This window comes from Gallus gallus, chromosome 2 (genome assembly GCF_016699485.2).
Source record: "Gallus gallus isolate bGalGal1 chromosome 2, bGalGal1.mat.broiler.GRCg7b, whole genome shotgun sequence".
In the NCBI taxonomy this organism is placed as follows: Eukaryota; Metazoa; Chordata; class Aves; order Galliformes; family Phasianidae; genus Gallus; species Gallus gallus.
The window spans coordinates 144338625-144356126 of record NC_052533.1 but is presented as its reverse complement, the minus strand read 5'-3'; the positions used below and the strand labels follow the sequence as shown (position 1 = coordinate 144356126).

The 17502-nt window shown below is 38.2% G+C and overlaps 1 protein-coding gene across 6 annotated transcripts in view; it reads left to right on the top strand.

Moving 5' to 3' along the window:
• The window catches only part of TRAPPC9 (trafficking protein particle complex 9), a 474624-nt gene that overhangs the window by 193741 nt on the left and 263381 nt on the right, over positions 1 to 17502 (top strand). Inside the window, exon 20 of one of the 6 annotated variants that reach the window (XM_004940064.5) lies at positions 69 to 761. The exons of the other annotated variants lie outside the window; for them this stretch is intronic. Coding sequence (XP_004940121.1) covers positions 69 to 75 — 7 coding nt within the window. The 3' untranslated portion in view covers positions 76 to 761. Of the gene's footprint in view, positions 1 to 68; positions 762 to 17502 lie in introns of those variants that run through there. 6 annotated transcript variants of the gene reach the window in all.

Genomic DNA, 17502 nt, shown 5'->3' with positions numbered 1-17502 from the left:
TGACAGGCTTTGTTGCAGCCCATGCCTTGGTATTTCAGTAATCAAATACTTTCTGTACCCATTTTTAGGGTTTAAGAAAGCCACACTATGAAAAAATATAACTGGATGGATTGGAAGAATGCCTGACACATCAGACTAGAAATATTTAGACTTTGGAAACCAGAGGTTCAAATCCCAAGATGGCTGACGTAGTTCTTCATCGTTTGTGTGTCAACTCAATGCATTGACATCTCTAAATTTTCATATCAGCTTACTTGTCTTCAGAGCCCACTTACTGATTTTCTTAGACTGCACTTCCACGGCTACAATTAGGAGCTTTCTTACTTGTGATACGCTATTCTACCAAGTGTTTACCTGCAGCAGCCAAGAAAAGAAAGTTCTGAAGGAAATCTGAGTCTCAGTCAGTGTTACTCTTTTCATTATACTTTTTAACTCCATGAAATAACATGAGGTATATAAGAGTACAGGTTGTGCAGTGATAAGGTGGATTTGCTTTTCACCGAGGTCTTTGCATTTAATATTACTATGTTAAATAATTAAAACTTAATGAAGGGTAAGTGTGATGTGTAAGGTATTGAAACAGTAACAGTTTCACCATGCAATTACTTGCATTTTGTCTTTTATTCTTTTTATTCTCTTATCCCTTGGATGGGATGAGAGAATCTTGTCTTGGAATCTCATAAAATAGCTTGCTTCTTCTGCACACTTCATTTGATCCTTTAGTATTTTTTAGCTAATAAAATGTGGCTGTGGAAACAGTGCTTTGTAGCAACTATGTCTGTTCTCTTTGTATGCCATTTGCTCTTGATGTATTTTTTTTGTCAAAATCGGTTCTCTTTTTTTTTTTTTTTTTTTTTTTTGCCCCATGTACACTTTCCAAGAAGGATCAGTGCGTTTCCAGTAGCTTGTCACCAAGTACCTTAACTTCTCCTGTGTTTCAGGAATGAACTAATGCACTTGTAACTTGTGAGCCACTCCTGAAAGTCTTCATCCTTCATCACTTTAACATTTCAGTTGCATTTCTAAAGTTTCCTTTTAGACTTCTGCTTTACTTGTGTTGAGTTCAAAATACTAATACTCAACTTTCAATTTTGGATGGGGACTTTAAAGCTATTGGTCTTTTGAGGGTCTCCCTTCTTTCAGTCTGTTTTTACTACTTCAGTAAATCTGTTGTTTTTTTTTTTTATGTCTGATCCTGGAGCACCTAGATTTTCTTTTCCTCTTTTCTAATGAAAAAGAAGAGAAAACAACTTCAGAATACATTGTCTTGAGGAAGGTCTGTCACCTTATGGCCCTGGAGTTATACATAGCATGGTTTGGAGCTGAGCTCAATAGAGCAGCCTTTATAAGCCACAGTCTGCTCTCGTGGTGAGTATAGGTAGTGAGTACTCTGGGCAGTGAGTAGAGCCAGGAGCATTTCTGCCTTGATGCTTTACTCCAGTCCACTGGTCAAACCACAGTGGTGCTCACTTGCACAGGTCCAGGGAAATCTCAGTCCTGCCCTGGAGCCTCTACAGAATTAAAACTTCCAGGACTTCCCAGCAATATTGTGACAACTTTTTGTTGGTAATGCAGTTTCCTTAATAAAAAGGCCCCTTGAGATATCTGGCATTATTCCCATCCCTAACAAGTTCCATATCACATACCTACTGGTACAGCCAGTGTGCTGAATTAAGGCAAGTGTTGGTCATTACTTGTCACAGTTTGAAGCAGGGGCCATATCTTGCAGCTTAAATACTAATTTTTCCAGAGGCTTGAGTGACAAAGTACTCTGATGACAAGAAACCCTACTGTGGAAGAGCTGGAGAACAGGGAGATGCAGTTCCCCAGTTCCTTGCTCTCAGTGAGTGCCTATGAGACTTGAACAAGCTTTGCAAAAGCTGTCATTTGTTCTGCAACTCCTTAATCAAGCTCCAGCAAGGACAAGGTAGGGACTTACTTAACTTTCCTTACCTTCTTTGGTTGCGGTTGTTTATACACATGATAATTGTCATCCACCCTTAGCTCTCATTCCAACAAGAATGACTGCTTTGCCCATGCACTTTTCTCCGTACTTTCCAGAGGTTATTCCTCATGAAAGTCTACTTAGAAACCCTTCTAAATGTGTTCTTAACTAGGTTTCCTCTCATTTTAGAAGAATGGAGTTTTAAACGCTGTTTTCTGAAAATAAAGGAAATGGATAAATATATTCTAATTTTGGAAATTGGAGAGCAGCTTTTATTGTTCAAGTTCAATGTGGTAACTACACTTGAAATATAATTCTGCCACTCTGTGAGGAAAACTGATTTGCTTCCATGCGTCTTCTGGGGGTGAGCTTTTTGTATTTTCTGTATTTTTATGTAAATATCCCTTTGTTACAGGTCAGGACCACTGCTAGTATAAGAACGTACAGTTTGGATGTGCAGTAGCTTTAAGGCCTTTCATGGGGGCCTGTGTACTAGTAGGGACACACTCTGAGTAAAGAAGAGTAATTTTTTATCATTACCTAAAACAAGTACAAAGATTCCTAGAAATGATTGTGCTGCTATTTCACGTACTCGAGTTAATTTGAGCCATGCTTTTTGTTTGATGAGACACAGCCAGCATCTACAGAGAAGAGCCTTTCATCTTCGGCCCCTACACTGTTAGGTTTTGTCCTGGCTGGGACACAAAGTCTCTGATGCATTTTAGTGTGTTGGAGCTCTGGGAGGTGTTAGAGGTGCTCATGGGTGCTAATAGCACTATGTGATACGTAGTCAGAAAACCAGTGTAAAATGAGGCACAAAGTGTTTTGGCTTGAGTAATCTGTCCTTTCTGGCTTCTCAATAAACTTTAATGCCCAAGGTAAACTCTTTTTGTTACTTTCCAGAACTGAATGTGTCTAGAATTTCGTTTGTGTTGAATATCAACCAGACATGTGACTGCTGTGGGTGCTACAACAGCCCAGGTCAGATAATGTATGTTCCTAATTCACTGATTGTAATAAACAATGGATGCCTTTCCCCACTTCCAACTATTACTGAAAATATCTCAGGAAGAAGGCATTAAACTGCTATAATAATTGTATTCATATTATCATGACTACGTTTCTAGGAGCTGCTTGGTCTTTTGAGTTATGAAATTGTCCCAAAGCTCAGATCAGAAGTCTGTGGTGTGGAGAGCATCACTGTGCTTAACTGAGTGGCTGACCGAGGTACAGTAAATTTACTGCAACCCGGCTAGACAGATTTCCATTGACAGCAGGAAAAGATACCATTTATCTTTTCTTGAGGGTGGTGGAGAGGCCAGATCTCGCTGGAGTTGATTGCAAACTTTACGAGACCTGCAGGTTAAAAAGTCTGCAGATGTTTTCATTTTATCAGTCTCATTTTTGATGTTGAATTTAGTCTAGATGTTGAGAGAAGCTGAAGGAGGTGAGGGAGATGTGCTATCTTTTGGGGATAATCTTCAAGCAGTGTCTAGGTGGGTCAGGGCAGCAGTGAGGTGTTAAGTGATCTGATAACACTCAGGCTAAAAGCTAAAATCTTATATCATGAACACAACCAATATGTAATCACTGAAGTGACCTGAGACATCTTGAAAGAGCTTGAAATTTTTGGTGAATAGGCCATCCTTTTCCATATCTATTAATATTTAACACTATTGGGCCACTGGAGTGGAAGAGCATGAATAAAGGGTTTCATTATCGTCTGGAACATGTATTATCTACAGAAATGTTAACTGAATTCTAATTATTTGGCTGAATGCTGATTTGCCTTTGCACTTCCTTCTCTTTTGGGCATAGCAGTCTTTCAAAACGCTTGTTATTCATAGTGGAGGTGATCGTGCCCCTCTACTCAGCTCTTTTGAGGCCCCTTCTGGAGTACTGTGTCCAGGCCTGAGGCCCCCAGTACAGGAAGGATGTGGAGCTCTTAGAGCAGGTCCAGAGGAGGGCCACTAAGATGATCAGAGGGCTGGAGCACCTCTCCTATGAGGAAAGGTTGAGGGAGCTGGGCTTGTTAAGCTTAGAGAAGAGAAGGCTCCGGGGAGACCTCATTGCGGCCTTCCGATACTTGAAGAGCGCATATAAACAGGAGGGGGAACGGCTTTTTATGAGGGTGGACAGTAATAGGACAAGGTGGAATGGTCTTAAACTGAGACAGAGGAAGTTTAAGTTAGATATTAGGAGGAGGTTTTTCACTCAGAGAGTGGTCAGGCACTGGAACAGGTTGCCCAAGGAGGTTGTGGATGCCCCATTGCTGAAGGCATTCAAGGCCAGGCTGGATGTGGCTCTGGACAGCCTAGTCTAGTAGTTGGAAACCCTGCATGTAGAAGGGGTTTGAAACTCGATGATCATTGCATTCCTTTTCAACCCAGGCCATTCTATGATTCTATAGACATTAGTAATCTGCATGTTGGAGATTAGAAGACTGAAAGGGAGAAAGTAAATGATGAACTAAAGAAATCTGATTTAGAGTTACTGACCTCCAAAAAAAGAATATAAGTGCACATTAAACAAAGGATCATTATCCCCCAGATTAACTTAGTTTAGATAATGAGGATTTATAGAGATGGCTAAAGTTTTCTCTGAAGATTTGTCTCTATATTTGAGTAATATGTTACAAAAAATCAGTTATTAATAGAAGCATGATGGAGAATGGATTGTTTCTTCACTGAAGTGAAAAGGATTAAAACTCAATGTTTTTGCATCTTGAGATCACTAAGCCTGGATCTCCTAAATCTGTGACACAACAGAATAATTTCTTTTTTAGAATGATACAATAACACTGTAAAAATTTTTAGCTGTTGAAAAGAAACTGCATTATTTAATACGCTGAACTTTGGAAGATGTGGGAGTGAAAGAATGCAGCAACATATGTAGATTTAGTAAATATTTTATAAATATTACTCCCTCCTGAGGCAAAGAGCATGTAATTAAAAACTTCTATGCACATACAAATCTGTAGGATTTTTTCCTTATGTATTTGATAAGAGTTATTGTTGAAAGTGTTGTCCTGTTTTCTTCATTTAAAGACATGTGCCCATATGCACCATTCTTGAAGTCAGGAGCTGAAGTCCTGTTGTTTTTCATTGGATTTTATACTTGTAAAGTACCAAAGTAAACTTAGAGAATGAAGTTTGAAGTCTTTGAGATGTTTCTGAGTATATCCATAGGCTTAAATAATGAGTTGTCCTATGTTCTACAAATAATACTCCAATAGAATCATAGAATCATATGTGTTGGAAGGGACCTTTAAAGGCCCTCTAGTCCACCCCCCCTGCAATGAGCAGAGATACAGTTAGATCTGGTTGCTCAGAGTCCCGTCCAGATTGATCTTCACTGTCTCCAAGGGCATCCACTGCTTCTCTGAGCAACCAGTTCCAGTGCTTCACTACCCTTGTTGTAGAAACCTTTTTTCCTTTATCTGATCTAAATCTCCCTTCTTTAACTTTGAAGCCATTTATTAATTAGTCATGTAGCCTTTACCCCATCTCACCCTACAGCAACTCTGCTATGCCCAACCAACAGCATCAGGCACAATAGGTACGTTGTACTTTAGCTGTATTTCTGTTTTTCTCCCTCAGTCTACTGGAAAGCATATTTTAAGGTGGTCATCACTAACTGACTATTTCAGCTGTTGCCTGTATTCCTTCTGAATGCACAGGAGGAGGATTGAACATAGTAAAGAATATATATTTGTGACCACTTTGGTATGAAATGAAGAACTGCATGAAAGAAACCTACTGAGTGACTTGCAAGTACTGATAAAATCACTAGAAATGGGTGTTTAATAGACAGTGATTGTATGTACACAGACTTAATGATGGAGTTTATATCTAGACGAGGAGCATGCTTACATCACTGTTGCTGTTGTTTTTCAGGCTATTCTACGTGTTTTCAAGTTACCTTCTTTCTTGTATGCTCTCCTGTGTTTTTGTGGGAGATCTTTTCTGTAAAGTGTTGGTCATCTGTAATTTTGAAGATGAGTTTCTTGTCTTTTATCTAGTGCTATCTGAGAGTCTGTGCTGGCTGGACTCCTGTACAATGATATTTTCAGGCACACAGTGACATTAGGCAGTTGGTTACGTCTGTACTGCTCGTCCTGAATACATGAGTCCAGACTCACCAAAGCAGGCCCTGGTTTTTGTCTTTTGCATTGGATCTTGCTGTTCTCAGGGCTGCCAACATGCACAACTGCACAAACTCATTTTATTTTGATCCCTTGGGCATAAGAAGTGATCTATACAAACAATAAACATTTAAAAAATATTAGCAATTTTAAGAAGCTATGTTTTTTGTTCCTGTGATACCAAGTGGTTGCTTTTTCTAGGGCAACTTAAATCATGTGCCTCTGTCATTTTCTGCACGTCCATACTATTCAATTGAGAAAGCAAATCACAGTATTTCCTTTCAAAGTTGTTCATTTTAGTTTGTGTACATTTAAGAACTAAGCAGTGTGACATTTTCAATAATGAAATGATGATAATGATTTTACCAGGGTTTCTAAGCCTACTTGGCAAATTAATTCCAGTGGGACAGGAACTTTCTCAGACAGAAGGTCAAAGATTTACCATTAAAATGGTATTGACTAAAGATAAATAATACACGAAGAAATACAAAGTTTGTTATTAGGAACTACTTGAAGGTAAATGTTGTTTTGGCTTAGCTTATAGAGGCTGTCACAAGTTTCTGAAGGCATTTGACCCTTCATTTGCAGGATTACAGAATTAATCCCGTTCCAAAAAAAAGCACTTGTGCTTAAAGTTGTTAATCCATAGCTCATATTCAGATTATCAGTTTTATAAACAATTTTTCATTTAAATTAACTAAATCTTATTGGACTGTTTAAATGAACTAAATCTTATTGCATTGTTTTCAAAATGGAGTGATGATGCTTTGGCTTTTAGCTGGTTTAGACACTTCTTTCAGAATTTGAGAAGGCATTGCGGGGAGAAGTGAGCCTTGCTCCTCTGGCTTCTGTAGCTCTGGAGCATCACTTGTATCACTTTTGTAGTACATTTTTGACCCTAATTTGGCTTCTTGAAATAGCTGCCAAGGGCTGGGGCAAAGCACCTGTGCAGTATCGCAAGTCAGGGCAGCAGGCACTGATGAGCCAGAGCCTTCAATGAGCAGTAGTTTGCTCAGTGCTGAGAATGGTTTGAGAGGAAGAACCTGAAGCCGTGTAGAGGAGCATTGATTGCACTGTTGTTTTTTCCCCAGTTATGTTACTCTTTTTGATGATGTCCATGATTACTAACCAAAGCTATCATCATCCCTTTTTATCGTCAGTCATACTGCAGTCTGCAATTAAGGTGCTGACTTCATTTAGTGATTTCCTACATTCTGTGCCAAAGAGGGAGCTTCTCTTAGAGAACAGTCCAGTTGGAAAGAACGTGTGGATACATATTTAAAAGATATTACAGCCAGAGAGAAGAAAAAACCCACAAAAACAACAACCAAAAAAACCCAACCAACTTACACTTCTATGACTTTGTACTCAATTATGCATTACTGTCGTCTGCTATATAGGAATGAAGGCTGCTATTTAGTCCATTTCTTAACATCTGGAAATGACTTCATTTAAAATTGAGGTTTTTTTTTTTTTTTTTTCTAATATCAAAACTCTTCATGTTCTATTTTAGTGACATGTCATACAATGTGCCATGTGCTGATTAAAGTGAAATTTTGTCCTTTTTGGGAAATTATTCTAATGTAGTCTAGTCAAAGAATTTCATTTAATTACACGTGTAATACAACTTCCTGCCTTTTACTTAATTGGTCTCGCCTACGTTGTTTCTGCCTATTAGATGATAATTTAGCAGTTTCCAATTTGTATATCCCTGAGGGAGGCTCAATGGGAATCAATGGGAATAAAAAATCTCTGTGGCTTTCTTCCTCAATTTACTGCTTGATGGCGTCTCCTTTCTAGTAGAATGGGAGAAGTGAAATGGAGAATAATAAGCAATAAAAAAGGAAATCCTTTTTATAAAATCTTACTTTCAGAACAAAGCAGATCATGTAATATTTTCCACACTTCTCATTTATCCGTATTATTCACATTTACTGTTTTCCAAGAGGGTGGATGAAGTAATTTTTACATGATGCATCTAAAATGGTAGGCTTAGACAGGATTTTATTTGCTTTGTATGTAACAGGGCAGATCTCACATGTAGTTACTCAGTGATAAGCAAATGCTAAGTCTTAAAGCTGCTATTGTGGCTACCTTTACATCTGGAATTGTTTTGTACTTGCATACTGCATTATATGCTTATTATATATAAACCCAATGTTAATTATATATAGATTGTGTAATTGTATAACAGTGTGAATTAGTACATCAGGAGCATGGGAGCTTCTTAGATGTGGATGAAAAGGTTTGAAAAACTGCTTCAAAATTCTGGGGTGCAATTCATCTGCTATTACTAGCCTGTCCATTTGGGACAGTCAGTTTGCTGTATTCAGTTCTTGTTTGTGATGGGAAAATACCTATTTGTTCATTTCAAACTATCAGATTGGCGTAACGTCATGTGTGTGCCCTTCTGTGTATTTGGTTTTTTTTGGCTTCTTTGCAGGAGTTGGGAACAAGGTGGGACGTGACAGATTAGAAACTAAAAGTGATTGGAATGACAGAATCATAGAATCACTGGATTCTTGGAAAGGTTGGAAAGGACCTACAAAATCATCTAGTCCAACCGTTCTCCTATCACCATTACTACCCACTAAGCTACTGACCCATATCTCGTAGCTCCTCATCCAGACGCCTCTTGAACACTGCCAGGGACGGCGACTCCACCACCTCCTTGGGCAGGTCATTCCAGCACCTGACCACTCTCTGAGAGAAAGTTTTTCCTTATTTCTAATCTAAACCTCCTCTGGTACAACTTGTGGCCATTTCCTTGGATCTGTTTGTTGCTTTGGAGAAGGGGTCAAACCCCTCCTCATCACAACCTCCCTTCAAGAAGTTGTAGAGAGCAATAAGGTCTCCCCTGAGCCTCCTCTTCTCCAGACTGAACAATCCCAGCTCCCTTAGCGGATCCTCATAAGACTTGTGCTCCAGACCCCTCACCAGCTTTGTTGCCCTTCTGTGGACACATTCCAGGGCCTCGATGTCTTTCCTGGAGTGAGGGGCCCAAAATTGAACACTGTACATTGTGTTGTAGATTATATACACACAAGTGAATTTCTGCCCTCCAGCAAGTTAGAATTGAAAATTATTCTTATTTTTCCCTGAATGTGGAAAGCAAGACACTGATTCCTAAACTGGGATTCGGTTTTAAATTGATGTCTAAATCTAGATACGCCTTCATATTTTTTCATTATAGTCAGCAAAATTGAATTAATTAGGTGAAAGTACATGCAATCGTCATAGAAGAGTTCTTGAGTAGTTTTTTGTTTCAGAACCTTTGAATCTTCCCTTGCAGTTTGCCTTTATTTTTTTAAAAGGAGAATTCTCTTGCTGAAACTTAGATGGCATCTGCTTTGATTATCTGTGAGAGAATACTACAAAGAAATGGAGATTTGCATAATTTTGATTTAAATGTTTTTTTTTAGCTCATAAAATAGAGATTTAGATGAGTGAAAAGGCTTTGTAAATTTCTAGGTGAAAAATTAATGCCGAAAAAAATAATTACATCAGTGTTTACATATCTCAACACATTACCAACGCATCTAAATAATACCACCATTATTTTATTTGAAATAATTGTTCTTCGGTTAATTAAAATACATATTTCAAGCTGGACATTTTTGAACTCAACCCAAACCGTTCTATGATTCTGTGAAGCATTATTTCAAGAAGGCATGAGCAAAGTAGATGAAAAATTGCACCACTTCTTAACCTTGATATAGTATTCCCCATTTTAGGAAAAGTACTTTCTCTTAAAAAATTGTAAAAATTGTGGAAAAGCTTATAACATACTTAAAATGATGCCTTTTGATGAACTCTTAGTTGAAATGGATAAGAGCAAAAGACTTTGGTTTGAAATGTTGGTTTCACTGCCCTTTCGAATTGGAGCTCCAGCTCACAAGTTTGGTAAGAAACTGCCATTTCCAAATGTGAATTCATAGCAGTTGAGTTCTGGCCAAAATAGGGAAGTACTTTAGAGTTGTGCTCATTTTCTAACGTACAAGTAAGGCAAATGAGACAACTTGTGCAACATGTGTAGGGTAAAATGTGCTGAGGTAAACAGATGTAAGTAGGGTGAGATTCAAGCGAAGGCAGTCCCAGTGCTGTGTGTTGCCGAAGCTGGATCCAGGGCTACTTAAAGCTGAGTGATATTAGCAATAGAAGCAGTGCCTTGTTTATAAAACATTATCTCCTGGGCAGAGGGGAAATGCTTTCAGGCTAGGACATAAACATTCATTAAGGGTCTAACTGTTGATGAGAATTGAAATGACCAGTGTAGTCTTGCAGGCTGCCGCAATGCTCAGTGGTTGATTTGTTTTCTAAAAATAGCTTTCTTTCTACATTTGCTTCTAAATGAACACTTAGGTGTTACTAGTGGAGGAAATATATGAATGCATTGGTTTTTTCTGGGGAAAAAAAAATATTGTTAAAGTATTAAGTTTGTGTGTTTGTGAGAGTAAGAAATGCTTAACTGTTATTAATAGTGCCGAGCAGTTGGCCACTGTGGCCTGCAGACCTCCACAATTGGAGCCTACTCATGGAAAAGTAAGATTTCAGGATTTAATGACCATACTTATTACCTGGTAAAAGTTAGAAAATCAGCCCTGGTCTCAACTCATAGACGAGGGAGCTGTGGTGTGACCTTTGCTATTGTACTGATGATTTTGGCAGGCTGGTATAAGCATGGTGAGACTCAAAAAACTTGGTTCTGGAACTTGAGTATCTCTGATAAAATATGTGTTTACATACCAAAGAAATTACTAGGGATGTGGCAAAGTTAAGCTTTTGAAATCTGTCATCTGGGCTAACTTTCATACAAGAACTTTCAAAGGACTGTCAGAGGAGCCTTTTGAACAGCTGTTGTTGATTTTTTAGGAAATCCTGAAAATGTGAAGGTCACACTTGTGATCAACATACACAGGTTACACATCTAGAAAGTGAAATTGTTTAGTAAAGCAGTGACTTGGAAAAGAATTTGGTTATCATAGCAGTTCAACCCAAGATCAGTTTTTACTGCAGAGCTTTGGGGAAAAGGGCAAATGTTAGGTTTGCGTATTAAAAAAAAAAAAAGAAACTAGAATGTAAATGAGTAATTCACTATATATGTAAAGTCTACTTGTATCTTGAAGTGATAGTCCATGTTAGGAGGTGTACTGTGGTACACTGAGCATTCACACATCGTATCGTTTTGCTTCACAAATGTCGGAATTACTTCCCTTATGAAAATCTTGTCTGCAAAGCCGTGTATTATTTCATGTTCTCTTGGATGCTTCATGTTTGTGATTAGGGAGCAACCAAAGGAGAGCAAAATGGATGAGGAACAGCTCTGATCCATGGGTTTGTTGGAGTTCAGGGAGCATTTGGACACTGCTCTCAGACATAGGGTTGGATTTGGAGCATGGAGCCAGGAGTTGGACTCAGTGGTCCTAGTGGATCTCTTCCAATTGAGATGCCTTGATTTTTTTTGGATGTGTAGCCTGTTACAGTGTTTGTCTCTGAATTTGGTTTGATTGGGATCTCAGTATCTTCCCTGAAGATGACCTTTAAGATGTGTGCAACATGGTTGTTCTCCCATAGAAGAGGGACGATGCCATATGTAGGCTGATTTTTTGGAACTTTTTAAGTGATGAGAAAGTGAGTTGGTATTCGAGATGTATCAAACTTAGGAGGCCAATATTCTGTATGCCCTGGGGAGGCAGGGCTGGAATGGCAAGTTTTCAGGACTTAGAATAACTTTCTTTGGACTTAGAATAACTTTCTTTGTTTTGTTTATCTTGCACACAATTCTTTTTTAATCCATATGCATTTTCTTTTGAGCCTTCTGCCATATAACTGCAGTACTGAATTATGCAAATGAGTAACTGAATAATAATTTATTTTTCTGACTCTATGATTATTAATATTCCACTGTGAGGTGGGAGGTACAGTATGGAATTATTTTGAATAATGATAGGATGAAAATTCATGCGTAGTTCAGATTTGATAAATAAAGGGAGAATTTCAACTCAGTCTTTAAATAGTATCATTGTTAGACTTTTCTGCATTTCCAAACTGATTCAATGACTATTGATTATCAAACTTTCAAAGTTGATGTGTTTATGAAGTACGCTGTTCCCATCATTATTATTCTAAATTTCTTATTTCATTACGTAGCCAACGAATCTGCTCCGTGGTGACTGCCATAGGATCCTAATCATTTGGATGGGAAAGCAAACAAAAGATTCCAGTTGAAGCTAATTGTTATTCCTCTTCATTACCAGGTTATGTTTTTCAAATTCAGAGTTAGGAATTAAAAAGTGAGATTCGCAGCATGCACAGTATAATCTCATTTAAACAGGAGGCTTATGGAGCTAACCCTCTCTTAACACGGTTCCATTTTCAAACATTACGTTATATACAGAGGAACCGTTCTTTCCTCCTTTAACTTTTTATCATCTGAAATGGCATGGATAAGTGTAAGCTGTTGAATTTTACAGACTTCAGCACTATAGTTTCAGCTTTTATCTTCTCTTCAATTATTTTAAATAAATAATTAAGTTCTAAATGCAAATTCTTTAATTTAATTGACCTTTCAAAGATTAATGGAAAAATTTATCTTTTGCTCTGCTTAGTTCAGATATTAAAGCAATCCTTTTTCTTTATGAAGTCAGCATTTGGCCAGGAGGAGATATCATTACTTAAGGGTCACTTGAGCCATTTATTTCTACAGTTGTATTTTGTTGTAACATACGACGTCTAGATTGCATTTCTCAAGTATTGAAGTATTTAGAAGCACAAGTGTATGTTCATTTGGATAACTTCATCATGTTTGTCTGTTGATACATACATATTAATCTCAGACAGGATTTGATAATTGAAGTCCTTCCTAGCCCCTAAGTTATTATATACTGAGGTGTCACCACTCTGCTTTTTTTTTTTTTTGTATCAGCTGCAGTATTTGTATTTATATGCAACTATATATACCTGAAACATAATACTATAAGAGTCAAGTGAGGATATTTTTGTTTGTTTTTCTTGGCTTGTAATTATGCTTATTTTTTTATAACTATTATTTTTTCCTCTTTAAAGTGAGAAAAAATGATATCATCTTCACTTCTAACACTTTATGAAATTTAAGCTCACTGACAATACAAGGACGTATTTGACAGACAGATTTATGTATATACGTTCAAATATGTCAGTGACCTGCATTGTCAGTGACCTTATATATGTGTGTGTGTGTGTGTGTGTGTGTGTGTGTGTGTATGTGAATATGTAAGTGTTTTTCCTAAATAATTCTAATCTAGTCTGGCTCTGCGTCCGTGTCCCTGCTGTCTCCCATATGTCAGGAGAATGGGTAGGAAGCATAAAGCATAATATTGAATAACATTTCCAACTGCCTCATTTCAGCTTCATTATGGAAACAGCTTGCACACTCATCTGTGGGTGATAGTATTTAAATAGGTAGTTAGCCATGAGGAAGAGTTTCTGGGTTCTTGTTACATCCTTTCTTCCTAAAGATAATTGAATAAGGGCTAACTCTAGATTTTTATTCTTCCAACCAAAGCATTGATATTTTTCTTACTTAATGAAAGCTGAAATCTAGTTACATTAACGAGATTGCTGCTTTTCTTTTAATTCCATGTCTGCTTTTAACCCTGTTTTATTTAGTGAGCATGATGTCTAACTTCATTACATGTACTCATCCTTTCACAAGAGCTGAGGACATCGGAGGTGCAGGCAGCACTGTGGAGGAGGGCGTGGGCAGGTTCTGCCCATGCTAGTGAGACATTGGCACAGGCTGCCTGGGGAGGTGGTGTTGCCACTGGTCTCTGGGGGTGTAGATGTGATACTGAGGGACATGGTTCAGTGGGCATGGTGGTGAGGGGTTGATGGTTGGGCTTGATGATCTTAGTGGTCTTTTCCAACTTTAATGAACCTATGATTCATTCCTTCACCAGCAGCATGGGCCCAGGGCAGAGGCAGCAGCCCGAGCATGGCAGGCAACGCTCCCTTACTGACTTCTTCCCCTATCAATTCTATCTGCTGCTTGCCACTTCCACAGAACTGTGGGGATTGCTTAATTTTAACTAGCCCTGCTGTTGTAAAGAGGGATGCGTGCTGGCTCAGGATTAGTCATGACGGCATTTTCAGGAAATTTTCTTCTGTACATAAAGTCCTTTTTGTTGTGCAATTTGTCACCAGGTCAGGGCAATATTTCCAGAAAAGCTGTAACTCCTGTTAACAGAAGTGATGAAATGAACTGTCCGATATCTTTAATAGTTCTGTGCTGTTACTTTAACAAGACTTGAGATAACTGTCATTGAAATCGCTGCTGCACCGGTGGAAGGTTTGTCATATTTTTCCCTGTAAGTCATCCTGACAGGTGACGTGGGATGAGACCATGCAAACAATCAGCATTGCCAACAAGCTGACCTTTTCCTCTTCATTCCCTTAATTTGTATTTGAATAATTTGCATCCCTGTTCCAATGCTTCCCTGTCTGAGGAGCTGTCACAATAGCTGGGGCTCATTTCATGACAAAACCCAGGAGTTTCAAACCACGATTGTTTCATTATTCATGAAAACTTGTGTTACTTTATTCCTCCTCCCACACAAGCAAGGTTAGCCAGAGAGAAACAAAACCTGTTTTGCATTCGCAGGATTGACTATTAAATATTTTTACATAATGCAGTGTTTTTATACAAATAACTCATGATTTATTTAAAACACTCCTTGTAGAAGATTTGGACAGCTCCTCATGAGGCAGAGTGGGTTAAAATGGAACTCTGGTCCCTTTTCCTGAAGCAAGTATGTGTTTAAGCTTTGGGGTTTTAAGATCTTGTAATTTCTTCCTCATACCTAATTACTGTGAAGGGCAAAGAACTGGGTATGCAATTACCCTTGCACAGTGTGAGCCATCATTGTCAGAGCTGCTCACAGTAAATCGAATGCCTGTTTCAATCTCAACTGCCTTTCATTTTACTTTTCTCTATATAGAATTTCCAGTTTCCTTTTGCTACAAGCAAGGACAAATAGGGGGAGAAAAGAGGTGCAGAGAGCTCTTCACAAGAATCACAGGTTGTTGAATAACTGTAGATGGAAGTGGAGAAAGACTTTAATGGCTCTAATGTTTCATTTTCATCATTTTGATGCAGAACACAGTGACAAAGTTGGGTGATGTTCAAGATGCTGTCGTTCACTGCCTTCTGCTTCCTGCTGCTTTTGGGATAAAATCAAAACCATGAAGTGGATCTGTGCAGATCACTTAAAAAATAAAAAAAAATAATCTTTTTTATTTGGTTATTGCAACCCAATGTCCAGCTTATCTGCTTGCTCCTTCACTTAACTGTTATCGGCTGTTGGTCATCTATTCATTCATACATCACTGGTGAAGTGCATTGCTTGAGGTAGGAACAATCATAGAATCATAGAATGGCCTGAGCTGAAAAGGACCATAATGATCATCTAGTTTCAACGCCCCTGCTATGTGCAGTGTTGCCAACCACTAGATCAGGCTGCAGAGCCACATCCAGCCTGGCCTTGAATGCCTCCAGGGATGGGGCATCCACAACTTCCATATTAGAAGTGAAGTGAAGAAGCTGTGTTTGTGTAGGGGGAAAGCTTTAGGGATGAGTAACTGATTTAGGTGAAGGTATTTATATTTTGATTTGATTTTTAGGTAAATCATTCCAATTTACTCCACATTGCATAGGCTGGAGAATAAATACTGAAGTAACACCATTGACATAGAATGCAGAGAAAAAACTATTAATATTTTTAGCACAAAAGGAAGCAGAATACTGACGGTGAAAAATGTTTAAGTTTAAGTAGGAGTTAGGATTTATTTTTGTCACGCTACAGCTTGAGTGCAACTAACGTCTTGAAAAATGTTATTTATTTCTGTATATTGTTTTCATATATTCTTCCTACAGCTGTATTCATCATATTGCTTCCTCTGATATTTTCTCTGTAGTTCTCTCTTTTTCTCAGACCTCTCACTTTCTAGCAGGTGAGTGCTCTGGGGGTGTTTTCATTTCTTTTCAAGTGACTTGAGGTGTCACTGTGCTAAATACGCTATGCACAGTATAAATAAAAGCATCAGTAAAATAGAAAAATTAGTAGTGGTCTGAGTACCAGGAGCCCTATATACTTATGTTGCCATGCTGTTGAGTTTAATACAAGTTATTTCAGAGCTGTACAAGTAAGTGTTGTTTAGCAGAATCTCGCCTGTATTCCTGAAGCTGATGTTGTGGATTTGTTGTGGAGTGTCTTGGGAAAAAAATGCATACATGCATATTTAATTTCCAGAGAGAAAATTACCATATTGCCAGTAATGATCCATTAACAGAAGAATGCAATCTTAATGCCATCAATTAAATATTAAATATTGTTGGGCAGGAATGTTTTTCTAATATATCATTCACTTAGAAAAGTGTGGCATGGTAAATAATGAGTTGTTCTCCAGATCCAATGGGAGATGGATTCTGAATATGGTTCACTGTTCAGAAACTAAGATAATTTGTTGTTGAAGTGTGAATATAGGTAACTACATATTTATATAAGAATTTAAGCGATACTCTATACGCAATAGAAATTAATTACTGGCTTTGCATCTGATGATGTGCCACTGAGCACAAAGCATCTTGGAAACAAAGCTCCCATTGCCCCTCGTCTTCCACGTGTGCAAAACCCAGGAAACTGCACCGCCATTTGTAAATCAGTGGTTAAAAGGCAATAGGAATTCAAGTTGTTATTTTCAGACCTGATCTTTGTTTTGTGTTTTTTTTTTTTTTGTTTGTTTGTTTTAAATCCACATTACAAATTCTGTCTGCATGCTTTTCATTACTTTCTTTGTTCCTGGATTGCTTTCTGCACTTTCTGTGATCTACTTTCAGCAGCTCATTTTAATTTTTCTTATATGCCCAGCACTTGATGGTCTTTGCATGCAAATGAAGAAATCCTAATGATCTCTTGCTGAACAGAAAATAGCCAAGACAAAAACACCGCTTAGAGAGGAATAGATTGATTTCTCGGACTTCTTTGATTCTGATTCTTCAATGTGAATATGAGCAAAGACGCAATCAGCAGAGGAGGTGGCTTCTAGAAGCAGTAATTCTGCCACCTTTGTCTCAGTGCTCTATTTGTGTACTTTAATGATGAAGGAAGTCTTGGAATATTCATGGCTTCTCCTGAGATTTTTCTGAGGGTGGTGCATGATGGGCCTATGTAAATTCACCTTTCTTCAGTAAACTTGTTACGCTTCGGATGATTCCTTGTTTCTGTGTATCTTTCCTCACTTTCTTTTGAGGTCAACATTGTCTATAATTGGGCATTTTCTATAATCTGGGCAGTCTGGTCTGGTATTAGATATGGAGGTTGGTGGTGCTCCCTGCGGCGGGGGATTGGAGCTTGGTGATCCTTGAGGTCCCTTCCAA